General features: G+C 36.1%; 1 protein-coding gene across 3 annotated transcripts in view; it reads left to right on the plus strand.

Annotated features, from left to right (window-relative positions):
• The window catches only part of LOC129248902 (regulating synaptic membrane exocytosis protein 2), a 168,792-nt gene that overhangs the window by 143,260 nt on the left and 11,838 nt on the right, over nucleotides 1-13,694 (plus strand). For 2 of the 3 annotated variants that reach the window (XM_054888520.1, XM_054888527.1), the window contains 3 exons: nucleotides 8,092-8,272; nucleotides 8,358-8,525; nucleotides 12,304-12,507. In XM_054888520.1, coding sequence (XP_054744495.1) covers nucleotides 8,092-8,272; nucleotides 8,358-8,525; nucleotides 12,304-12,507 — 553 coding nt within the window. Of the gene's footprint in view, nucleotides 1-8,091; nucleotides 8,273-8,357; nucleotides 8,526-12,303; nucleotides 12,508-13,694 lie in introns of those variants that run through there. The other variant, XM_054888516.1, reaches the window with a different exon arrangement.

Genomic DNA, 13,694 nt, shown 5'->3' on the forward strand with positions numbered 1-13,694 from the left:
GCTATGCCGCCTATGCTCGGTCGTCAGAGACTCGTTTTTATCAGACAGTGGGTACGCACCGATAAGGTAAAGTTAACCGCGGCCTCGGCGGCACACTTCCATCCGATGGTCCAAATTTTCGATAACGCTGAGGCATATTTGAGGTTCTAGCTCTTGAATTGTTGCTGGCTTATCGACGTACACCTTTTCTTTCAAATAACCCCAAAGAAAGAAGTCCAACGGTGTCAAATCACATGATCTTGGCGGCCAATTGACATCGCCGCGGCGTGAGATTATTCGGCCATCAAATTTTTAGCGCAAAAGAGCCATTGTTTCGTTAGCTGTGTAACAAGTGGCACCGTCCTGTTGAAACCACATATCGTCCACATCCATATCTTCCAATCCGGCCATAAAAAGTTCGTTATCATCTCACGATAGCGAACACTATTCACAGTAACTGCCTGACCGGCCCCATTTTGGAAAAAATACGGTCCAATGATGCCGTCGGCCCATAAACCGCACCAAACAGTCACTCTTTGTAGGTGCATTGGTTTTTCGGCAATCAATCTTGGATTATCATTCGCCCAAATGCGGCAATTCTGCTTATTGACGAATCCTTTGAGGTGAAAATGTGCCTCATCACTGAAGATGATTTTCTTCGAAAATTGGTCATTCACTGTTGCCCGTTTTCATAATAAGCCTGAATAACTTTAACGCGTTGCTCGATTGTGTATCTTTCCATGGTTCAGATTGAATTAGTCTGAAATTGAAAAATGTTAAAAGAAATGCATAAAAAACTTGACGTTTAGGGGTGGTTCACATTCAACATCGGTCCTTGAAATTTAACCACTCTTTATGTCAGCCGATTTAGTTATTTCGGGTGGCCAGAGAGTGGCGCCAAAACAAAAAAATAAATTCTGAAGGGTCTTCAAAGATTGGCTTTATGATAATACTAAGCTATCAGGACACTTGTCGTAGATACTTAAGGACATTATTAGTCAGATCTCACAGGCTATCAGGTTAGTTATCGTAGATACTTAAGGACATTGTTAGTTAGATCTCGTTTTAAGTAGGATACCTTTTTGGATAGCTAAAAAGTCAAACCAGTTTTTAAAATAATTTTTACAGAACAGTTTTCATACAATTTTTTTTTTGTTTTTAATGATGTGACGTAGAAAACACGCAGTGAAATATCGCATATTCAAAAGCATATCAAATAACCATTTTTAAGGCCCTCGCCTCATTGGAAGTGATGTTTTTTGGGTGTTTCTTTAAAAGCGTGTAAAACGGAAATAGAAAAAGTTTTTTTTATTTTTGTTTACAGTATTTTATATTCTAATTCATTGTTAAAAAATGAAAAAAAAATTTGCCTCTACGAGGTTCGTTCAAAAAGCTGTCAGCCTTCAAAGAGTAGCCTTCACATGGACAATGGACACAGATATAGCTGGTTCTGCTGAACCAATTTTGATGAAATAAAATCAAATTATATTCATGATTTTTATTAATTGACATCCCCTTAACTGAGAACTGGAGAAATCGCCACTTTTAACCAACATTAAAAAAAGTAGAGTCGACATGCGGAAAATAAAAATTAAAATTTTTTTTTTTTCATTAAACTGCCACGATTTTTTCAATAATCAAAAATGTTTGGGTTTTTTACATTACGTCGTAAAACTAAATTAATCAGAAATTACCTAAATAATAATGGTCTTAAGCATCTAGGACGACTTTCTAGGTAACCCTGTACATGATTTAGTTCACCGATTATATGCAAATGCAATCCCATAATTAGCTGTTGTCCACACGGCACAAATCCTTCATCAAAATTTCATTACTTGTAGATAAATAAATTTCAGAAAGCATTCACTGTGCGCCACATATAAATAGGAAATCGCATATTGATGACATATTCGTATTTGTGAATAGACCCATCAGCCACTTAAAGTACTTCAGTCTTTTTGCAGGTGCTTTATTAATCAATGTTGCTGTTATGGTTTTGAAAAAAAAATTTAGAAAAAGCCAAATTTCCAAAGTAGAGCACGAACAGAAATTTGTGCAAATATTTCGCATTTGTTTATTAATGATAGGTAGAAAATTTCAAAATTTCAAAATTTCATAAAATAACAATTTTAGCTTAGTACTCCAAATAAAAGCTGAAATAAATTCGATATTCATTCGTCATTCAATCGCAAATAAATCGCATAAATTTCGTAAAAATGTATGCAGATGCTTTCCATTTAAATTCAACCGGGCTATTCGGGTCATGTTCTTCGATTTCGATGTAACTTAAATATGTTGCTCTCTGGTCAAAATAATGAGACACGTATTTTTTTGTTCGCCCGAAAAAATTTTTTTTCAAGAGTTATCGGCAATTTTGTTTTTCGCCTCAAACTCGATTTTTTTTAATTATATAAGAAAATTTTTTTTTTAAATGCCCATAACTTAGTCAAAAATGAACCGATTTTAATAATTTTGGGTTCAAAATGATCGTAATTACATACACAAGCGACTTCATGTAGAAACAATTGCAAAAAAGTAGTTGAAATTTTTTTATTTAGCAAAAAAGAAAAAAAATTGAAATTTTTTCGAAATTCAATATTTCAAAAAGTGTATTTTTTTTTTTTTATAACTTTTTCCAAATCAAAAAGACATCTCAAACTTTAATTGAGCTGCATGCCTAGTAGCTAAAATGAGTTGTTTTTGAGTAATGAATTTTTGAGTAAACACCCTGTTTCGCACTTTTTGTTTTTCGCAAAATAAAAAATTTTCAACTACTTTTTTGCAACTATTTCTATATGAAATCGCTCGTGTAAGTAATGACGATCATTTTGAACCCAAAATTATTAAAATCGGTTCATTTTTGACTAAGTTATGAGCATTTAAAAAAAAAAAATCTTATATTATTAAAAAAAATCGATTTTGAGCCGAAAAACAAAATTGCCGATAAAGCTAGAAAAAAATTTTTTTTGGGCGAACAAAAAAATACGTGTCTCATTATTTTGACCAGAGAGCAACATATTTAAGTTACATCGAAATCGAAGAACATGACCCGAGTAGCCCGGTTGAATTGAAATGGAAAGCATCAGCTGAAATAAATTCGATAGTCATTCGTCATTCAATCGCAAATAAATCGCATAAATTTCGTAAAAATGTATGCATTAATATTATTTGGTGAGAAGACCTGCTTAATCTTTAGAAATGCTTTTGAACATCTTTCGAAATTACAAATGACTCTGGTACCACAGTAAGAAAAAAATGACTATGTATAAGCATATTTTTTATAACAAACTTTGCAGAAACGTATAAAAAACAAAAAAAGAGTTGGGTGTACCCACAAATCAATTTTGAAATAAAAGTCAGCCTTGCCTTTGCTGCTGCCTAAATGTGACCCATTTCGTGTCTTTGCTGTGCATTCTTTCTATCCGCATTAATGTAAAACTATTTTCCAATCACTTTCTATTTCTTTGCAAAGCTCTTGCTATCGTCAACTCTCCTAATTTCGCTTCACTTGCTTCTCGTTCCGTTTTGCAAATTTTGTTTCGTCTATCGAGCTTCATTTCTTCGTCCTTCTACTACTGTCTAGTTTACATTTCCGTGGTCGCATTGTGCAGCGGCAATCAGCACGAAACTGCTACTGTCTGATCGTTGTGTTTCCCATATATTTTCTCTGTCTTTTCTGGTATCTTTCTAAAATGTGCTTTATGTAATTTTAAGCGATATTTATTTCTGCTGTGCTGTGCAATCGATCTTTCGCCCTTCACATTGTGTGTGTAAATGTCTAGTTGTTATAAGTTATTATTTTTATGTTGAGCTTTATTTCTCTGAATTTAATATCTGTTTCCAACATATTCTATTTGCTAGTCGTACACTCAGCTTAAAATTATATTCTATTTCGCATGAATGTTTTATCATTTTTAAAAATACGATTTTATTCTAAGATTTTTCGCATAAGATAAGTAAACGTCAAGAGTCATAGATAGCCAGCAATTTGGAGATTTCAATTTATATGGGAGGTGAAACGATCGCTATTCCGAAACCTACCATTTACGGTATAAATATTTTACGCATTGGTGCCAGGTTTCAGTGCTGTAGTTTTAGAGATATATTGGCTTTCATATTTCTGCACTTAAGGAATAAATAGGCAAGGAGGAAAGGTGAAAAGTATCAAAGAAAGAGATGGGAAAGAATAGAGACAAAGACAGAGACAGAGACAGAGACAGAGACAGAGACAGAGACAGAGACAGAGACAGAGACAGAGACAGAGACAGAGACAGAGACAGAGACAGAGACAGAGACAGAGACAGAGACAGAGACAGAGACAGAGACAGAGACAGAGACAGAGACAGAGACAGATACAGAGACAGAGACAGAGACAGAGACAGAGATAGAGGTAGTTAGTCCTGTGAGAATTTTCCAGAGTCTTCGGTAAATCGGAAAATATTATCCAGTTTTAGTGAATTAATATTACTCATTCTCACGACAACGGAACCCTAAATTCGTAGTCTTGCTCTACCAAAGGCAAGACACTCACTCAGAATGTGCTTAGCGCGGAGGCGGATACTCCAAGCAAGACAGGCCCATCGGGTCCTCAATGATTCCAAAGGTGGTCATAGGCTGGCCGCATAAGTTGTGTACTGTAATAATACCGAACATCAACCAAACGTCTTTCCTTCCAAGTTTTAGTAGAAAGTTTGACAGTTTTCTGTTCGGACTTGTCACAAAACACTTTGCTGTTCTACAGCGTTCTAGACTGGATCATCGCACTTTATGTAAACTGCATACATAATCGCTGATCCAATTCATGATTTCTGCGGAACTGATTCCGATTACTTTCTCTGGTTGTGGGGGAACCGCTGATCCATGGTTGGCCAATTCATCGGCAATCTCCAATAAATTAATTGCACTCTTAACCAAAATATTTAAACTTCCACTTGATGTAAAGCAACTTTTTTGCGTGTGTTTGGGGTTCCACTATCAAGCCTGCACGCTAACTTTTGGAATTATTTACAATTGAGGCCCTAAGTAACAACCGCTGCATTTTTCCACATACTGAGAAAGCGTTGTTGATGTCACATCAGTAACAATTTGAAATCCTGTGTAATGCATGAGTTACCTATGGAAGCGATATCCATTTTTATTAACCACATTTTATTTATCTTATTACACTTTTTTTTGTGGAGGAGGGGAGCGTCAAAATCCCCTCCCATGTCCGATGGTAAATCCCCGGAACCTCATCGTTCAGTAACACGTCGAAAGCCCGTATGAGTATATTATTACTCAATCGTCTGTTATTGTCAGTCTGTCCAAGTCCGACTCTCCTCAATATATTGCATTAACGAGCTCTTGGTACAGATCTACAAACGTAGTCCACATATTGAAGGACTTACATGATATTTGCGGTCACTGCACATGTCGTTGTTGTTGTTGTTGTAGCAGCAATACAAGCCCTGTCAGTGTGGTTTATATCGCCGGTCTTCGTCATCTAATGGTAGGCCCAGGAAACATGCAAGTTTAACAGGTTGGGTGTAGTATTGCTGTTACTGTGCTTCATTTTCGCACACACACACATTTGTGGGATAAGATTTGACTCCGTTAAGAGTATAAGTAGAAAAGTATATTTAGTATTAATTTTTCTGTCAATAAAATCCTCAAGACTCTTACAACTTTCGTTCTCTCAGCTATGACATCGAAAATCAACTGAGAAATGCATGCGAAATGCCTTTTTTTATATGAAAAAATCGTTTTCTAACGGTAAAAATATTTGTTTGGAAAGAAGCTACAGCTGATCTCCGGGAGCTCCTCTCAAAAAAGACGTTTTGCGGTGACCACTTTATCTCTGAACAGGATCCTCTGAAATTAAAAAACCAAACAGATTTCGATAAAGTGATGTTAAATCTAGTCATTACTCGAAGAAATAAGCAAAATAAATTTTTTGACAAAATGGCAGTTTCTTAAACAAAAAAACAAAATCGATTTTTGACTAAATTTCGGCCTTAAATTGTTTACAAGCAAAAAAAAAATATATATATCGGTGAGAAAAAATCTTCGATTAATTACTGAAAAATATACTTAAGAAGCTCGTGTTAAAATTTGAGACTAATCGGTTTATCCTTTTTCGAGTAATGTTGGTCACCGATTTTGAAAGCACCATTTTGAGAAAAACGCGTTTACAGTTTGATACATAGGATACAAATCTTCTGAAACGCCTATTCAAATTTGCGTAGAACTTCGAAAATATTCACTGGAATGATATTAAATTTTCTGTGTGCATTCTGAAATATATGAACTTAAAAAAAAAAAAACAAAAATCGATTTTTTGAAAATTCAAACTGTATATAATATAATCCCTTAATAAACCATGGTCATGGAAAATGGATATGCCTCTCCGTTTCATGTTTTTCGAGGCACTGCGGACAGTAAGAGTCTCCCCTTGACCTTTCATTTGCATGTCATAGAGTGAACATTGATGTCATTTCCATAGTTGATGGAGCGAGATGGATTATTAACGATTGATAAAGAGAGTGAGATAGTAGTAAAGTTCTCACTCCATCAAAGCCACGGGTTACTCTAACCCACAAGCGAGCTTGGCAAGCTGAGAGAGGCTGTAAATGGACAAAACTGATGGTGCCTATCATGTTCGACCGAATGTCGGAGTTTCTCCTGTTACTAAGCAGGCCACTTTTTATGGGCAAAGCACATGAAAAATGTGGGCATCTCAGACAGGGCACTTTGTCCAGCATGTGGAGAGGAGGATGAGACGGCGGATCACTTTCTGTGCATCTGCCCCCCCTTCGCTCGAATCAGACTTGAGATCTTTGGCACGGATGTGTTAAGAAGCGACCACCTTGGCTCCTTGGCACCAAAAGATCTACTCAGATTTCTTCGGAGGTCGAGTATATTTAAAGAAAATTAAAAAGGGAATCCGCGTGCAGTACAATGGCCTTAATTGTGTCTCAGTGCTGTACTTGCTAGTCTGTCCGGACAAAAAATAAATAAAAAAATAAGGAAAACTGTAACTGAATATATGCGATCTGGTCTTTATTTCTAAGGAAGGAGAACAATGCATAGTTATTGAATGAGACGAGATGGTAATCCTATTATTATTTTGATATCCATTCTATTCTCTAAATGCAGAGTAATAAAGGCCCTAGGTTTCTTATTTAATTAAAAAAAAATTTGAAAAAATGTGTTTCCTTGAGTATGAATTTTCCCTTCTAAGCGATACAGATTTTTTTCCAATATTAGGTTTTCTTTGAGGAAAAGTAAATATTTTATGTAAATATCTCTTTACTCTAAGTTTATACAGCAAAAGTATATGTAAATATAATAACTGTAATTATAATTTGTCCATTTGTGCGCACATCTGATATTTTCCTATGTTATTTAAAAAATTTCAGCCTGAACTACTTTAACGAAGTAAATTAAAAAAAAAAAACAAATATTTATATGTAATTCTCTTATACATATGGATATGTGTATATTTCGATGTATGCATTTCGCATTTTTTTAACCATTTCGAATATATTTTCTTTCACAAAATGCAAGCGTTCTTTATGCACTTATGGCACTCACACCCATAAAAGTTATGGCAATTTTTTAACAAAATTTTTCGCATGCATGGCATTTACTTACTTACATACCGAATTTGTGAAGTTTTTTACCAAGATATTCAGTAATCTCCACCCACTCAGCATCTCCATCACCAAATCCATCTTCCACTCACACTTAAGTATGCCACTATCGAGACACATCTACAAATACTAGTACTCGTATACCTACATATGTATCTCTATATCTCCCTGTGTATAACTGGAACTTGAGAATTGATATTGTATACTTGCTCTTAAAATGTTATTTATCGAAAGAAGTTTATTAATTTGTTTTGAGATTTTCCAATTTTCTATTTTATTCAAATCAATATTTACTATTATACGTACTTACTCATATATTTATGTACATATTTGCGGTTACTTTTGCACCACTTTAATGGGCACGACTGATTACACATATCATTTTCTCTCTTCAATCGAATGCTAAAAATATTGCGCCAAAAAAAAATGATAAAAAACACACAAAAAAATCGAATTGCTACGAAAATTGTGGATTGCGTAGATTTTCACCTTCGCTGCGTGGTAACGACGGCCAGTTGTCGGAGTTCATAGATGGCTTGGGTCCCGGACAGTTGGTTGGACGACAAGTGCTGGGCGCGCCATCGCTAGGTGATATACAGTTATCAATGTGCCATCAAAAGGGTTTCTTAGAAGTAGAAGTTATACGTGCTAGAGGCTTACAGGTAAATCAATCTTCGATTTCTTCATTTATTTTGTAAATAAAATAACACAATTTGGCCTTATTCTTTACTTGAATGAATTGCACAGCAAAAGCCGACGTCGAAAATGCTTCCCGCTCCTTATGTCAAAGTGTATTTGGTTTCTGGTAAACGATGTATTGATAAAATGAAAACTTCGACTGCAAGGCGCACATTGGATCCGCTATATCAGCAGCAATTGGTATTCAAGCAGCCATACCAGGGATGCATCCTACAGGTGATCATTTCATAGCAATAAAATATTATATTATTTGCTTTTTTCTTTACTGGTAATATACAGGCGGTCGCCCCTCGGCAGGCAATGGCAAACCCCCGAATGTATTTCTGCCATGAAAAATCTCCTCATAAAAAAATATGTGCCGTTCGGAGTCGGCTTGAAACTGTAGGTCTCTCCATTTGTGGAACAACATCAAGACGCACACCACAAATAGGAGGAGGAGCTCGGCCAAACACCCAGAAAGGGTGTACGCACCAATTATACATATAACATATATAATACACAGGGTCCGGCACTCGAAGTGTAACCAATTGAAAAGGTCATAAATTTAGTTTGAAAAATTACTTTTATTCAATGCAAAGTAAAAAATGTGTGAAAATAATAAAAAATTAACAATCAATTTAAAGGGCTCGGCACTCGAAAATTACTTTTATTCAATTCATAGTAAAAAATTTGTGAAAATGATACAAAATTAAGAATCAACTTACTTTTGCTCTACGTGACCACCTTTTGCCTTGACTATGGCCTTGAGATGAACCAGAAACGAATTGCACGCTGCCCGAATGTGACTTGCAGGTATTTTGGCGCACTCGCGGACGATGGCTTTTTCCAGCGCCTCGAGACTCGAGAATCTTTTAGTTCGGACCTCGCTCTCCACAATGGCACAAAGAGAATAATCCATCGGATTCGCGTCTGGTGAATTTGAGAGCCATTGTGCACGTTATAAATTTGGAAACGTTGGTTTTAGCCATTCTGGGTTCACTCGAGCTTTGCAAGACGATACCGAGACCTGCTGAAACGTCCATGGTCTGCCACCGAAATGTTTGTCTGCACACGGCTTCAAAGCAACCTCCAGAATACCATCCCGATAATATTTTGCATTCACCTTGACGCTAGGCGTGATAAAACGATTGGAGAGCGCAAATCTGTGGCTATAGCGGCCCAAACCATTACCTGTGCTGCAGGTGGGTGCAGCCTCCTTGTGGCCAATAGATTACTCAAACTCTCGTATAAACGGTCGGTCAAATAAACCGTGTCTTGTTGGGAGTTTACGAATTGCTCAATTTGTAAAAATTTCTCGTCGGAAAACACAATGTTCCGAAAATGAGCGCTTTCGGCCAAGCGAAGCAACTCTGGTGCGAGATCAGGCGCCTTTTGGATATTGTGAGGCTTGACTGTGAGATCATTTTTCAGTATGCGATGGGTGCTACGGTCAGATATTTTTTGTTCTCTCGCCATTTGATTGGCACCTTGTCGGTGCCACCACCTCCATGACTTTTTGCGATGCTACCAGTAGCATTGTAACGAGTAATGGTGCGATAAACAAAAACTTGATTTACTTTAAGGTGCTCGAGCTCACGAACAATCGCTGGTTGTGATTTTCCAGCCAAATACCATGCAAAGCACTATTACGTTTGGAATCCATTACTGATTTTCTTTTTTCGCGTTTACTCTCGGCAAAATGCTTCCGCGCGCTTGCAAACAATACTCCGGACTGTCAGTTAGCCAAGTAACAGACAGCTGATGTCCGGCATTGTTGTTGATCCCTTCCTAGTAATAAGATTTGTCCAAGTCTGAAAAATAGCCATTCGTTTCTGCAGTCGCCGCCTCGTTTGAATAAAATCTGTTTCCCGCGAGCTATTTTTCGAATTAGGGAACAAATTGCAGTCCGAGCGAGCCATATCTGGAGCATAGGGGGATGTGAAAAGAGTTAGAACCCTATTTCCATTAATTTTGCAGGCATAACTGCTGACGCGTAAGCTGGTGCGTTGTCGTGTCTAGGTGCGCCTTTTGAAACACACTGTAGAGATAGTGAGAGTTTGTGATTTTTGTTTTGTAGTCATTCTAGTAGCTAATCTACCAGGCCTTAGATTTTATGCTTTCCTCCTGTTCCAGTAGTTGAAACTAAGGAAAAGAAATTATTTATATAAATATAAACTATATTATAAAATATAAAATATAAAATATAAGAAATATGGCTACTCCGCACCTCAAAGTTTGCTAGTAGTTTTATTGCATTACAATCACAATGGGTTTATTGAGACACACGACAAATAAATACGTCCAAAACCAGAGACGCCCGTCATAAAACGGGTTAAAAGGTCATGACGCCAATGCCAGTTTTTTCGTCACTTATACAGCGAAGGACTTAAGTCCACATACCGCAGCATATTTTCTTACTTCCTCGAAGGCCAGAAGGTATACAATAATTGAAAAAACTGTTGGTGTAGTGTTTTGTAAGAATTAAATTATTTCATTCGCTTTATAACAAGAAAATTTAACAAACCAACAAAAAACGGTATGAAGCCGCCCATATAAGCTATCCAGAAAGGAGAAGTCGACAAAAGTAATCATGCAAGTGTGGAAAAGTATTCATCCAGGAACTATTAAGAGATATCATATAATAGCGAATATTTCGGCAAGACACTACGTAAAATGCCTCTGATTTCAGAAAAAACCGTCGCCGTCGGCTTAAGTTTGCACAGATACATATTGACAAAGGCATTTGTTTCTGATTCAAAGTTTTATTAACTGATGAATTAAAGTTCAATATAAAGGTGGAGGAGAAGACATGCGCATATGAATATGAAAAATTTGATGCTTACTGTCAAGCACAGCGGAGGTATCGTAATGGTTTGGGGAGCTATAGCTGCATTTGGCGTGGGAAAGATGACCTTCATTGAAGGTACTATGGGCCGATATAAATATGAAAACATATTGGAATAACATTTGCGGGCATCAGTAGAATACTTGGGTCTTGAGTAAGGTTGGGTTTTTTGTAATAAAGCAATGACCCTAATAATACCCAGTCTAAGCAATACCTCAACCAGTTGAATCAATACTACGACGCCTTCAAGCAGTGACTGATAACACTGGTGGCCCTACTAAATACTTAAAGTATTCAAAAGAACTAGTTTTAAAACGAATAAATTTGTTTTTTAAGCTAATTGAACTGTAGGTAGACTCGAGTCCTTCACAGAATAAAATGCACAGTTTTGAAGTGAAACTTCTTAGGCGTCGATGGACGAGCGAGAATGGAGAGTAAAATTTCAAGGCCATGCAACGTTTTGGGCATTTTCGTTCCGCGAGATAGAAAAGAGATATAACGTAGAGGAAAAGGAGAGAGACTATACCTTATATATATCTTAGATACACTTTGGGCTATTTTTCCTGAGTTTTCCTTTGTGGTTGCCAATTTCTAGTGAGAAATAACACTGCCTACTTTTTGGCGCTTGTTTGTTGGAGTAAATTTGTAGGAAATATATTTTTGGTGCCTACTTTTTGGCGTTATATTTCCTTGGTGTCTACTGTTTGGGGCGTTTTTTGGTCCCAATTTTTTGGAGTTTTTTTGGTGCCTACTTTTTCGCGCTTATTTCCGTTTCCTGGGTAGTGCTGGTGCGTACTATATAGTGCGGTGTCGGATTTATTGGTATTGCCTTGTAGTAGTTTGTGCCGTTGCTGCGGTCCTGGAATCGCTGTGTTTGTGCGGGTGATAAACGCTCGGAGTAGTGCGCGTTGTTGCCACGGTTTGTGTCCGGCGTTTACCTACACCGATCGACCCTTCTCCGTTTTTTGTAAATTTTGTCTATTTGTATTCTCTGCAAATGTTGCGAATTTATTTATAATAGATATATATACTTTCTCTCTCTCTCTCTCATTCTCTCTCGAGTCTCTCCCTCTTTCTTTGTCTGCCTTGAAAATTTCTTTATATTTTTTATTTTTATTTATTTTGTGTGAAATAATTAAAATATGAAATTTTTTGTTCTCTCATTTATAGGTGACTGTTTGGGGTGACTACGGCCGCATTGAGAAGAAAGTTTTTATGGGTGTGGCTCAAATAATGCTCGACGATTTAAACCTATCGAATATCGTTATCGGCTGGTACAAACTCTTTGGAACAACGTCACTGGTCAGTTGTCCCACTAATTTAGGTCTATCTAGGCGCTCATCAATTGCATCACTTGACTCACTTAAACTGTAGAGTACACACGCATCCATACTAAAACAATATTAAAATTAATAAATTAGATGCAATTTTTTTCACAAAAATTCACCGAATATGTATTGACCCAACGCTACTTGCGCAACTATTAGTTATATATATAAAATTTGCAAAAACAAAAAAAAAAACACTATCCATACATTACTAATACTTTCCCCAATCAGATTTACGTAGCCGTTGTTGACACTAATTTTACAACTCGCAACTAATAATCAGACCTGAAATTGGAAACGAAATTGATATGCAAGAAGAAGAAATTCAAAATCCGTTCTACTAAAAAATTGTTAAAATGTAGTTTAGGCTTCGACACTCTACCGAAAAAAAAGAATTCTTTAACAAAACCTGTTCATTGCAATTGTTGATACTGCAAATACTATATTTTTAGAAATAATTTCAATATTTCACTTTACCCATTTCTACTTACTATATATTCACCTAATTACAAAAGATTCTATGTACTTAATTACTTTTTTCAAATGCTTAATTGCCTGTGTCCGCCCACATATTTAGTACTCGTTCTCCACGCTCGAACAAGAAACAGAAAAATCCATTTAAAAAATCGCTACTTACTCGAAAACAACACGCTTGGGATACTAATAACTGTATACAAACATGCATATGTACTTATGTACATATATACACTACACAACAGCCAGTCAATAATACAACTTCTTAACTACTACATGCATACTTATATATACCACATAAACCAACACTATAGCTAATTCTTGAAAACTTGAAAGAAGAAAACAAAAAAACGCTAAATATAACAAAAATGTAATCTGTAACAATAAATTTAAATAATTTATATGAAATTGAAATAAAAACTAGATAACAGTTATAAAATTATCGCAATGCTCACACTCGTTTAGTAAACATTTCACCGACTTAGTCGTTTGGCATTGAATCGCTCAACGTAGTTTCTAGGTATGTCCTATCCATCTTTAGAAAAAGTCAAACATTTCCCTCGCCAATAATTTGCATTTGATTTCTTTACATTTAATTATTATAATAAACACTTTTTTTCTATAACTGCATGACTTGAATGATCTTGAAGCGATTCGTTTTTGCTTGCAAATTTCCCTTAAAATATTATTATATATAACTGTAAATAATAACGCACGTGTACATATGTATATCGTCATATGTATATATATACATACATA

Source organism: Anastrepha obliqua, chromosome 1 (assembly GCF_027943255.1).
Source record: "Anastrepha obliqua isolate idAnaObli1 chromosome 1, idAnaObli1_1.0, whole genome shotgun sequence".
NCBI lineage: Eukaryota > Metazoa > Arthropoda > Insecta > Diptera > Tephritidae > Anastrepha > Anastrepha obliqua.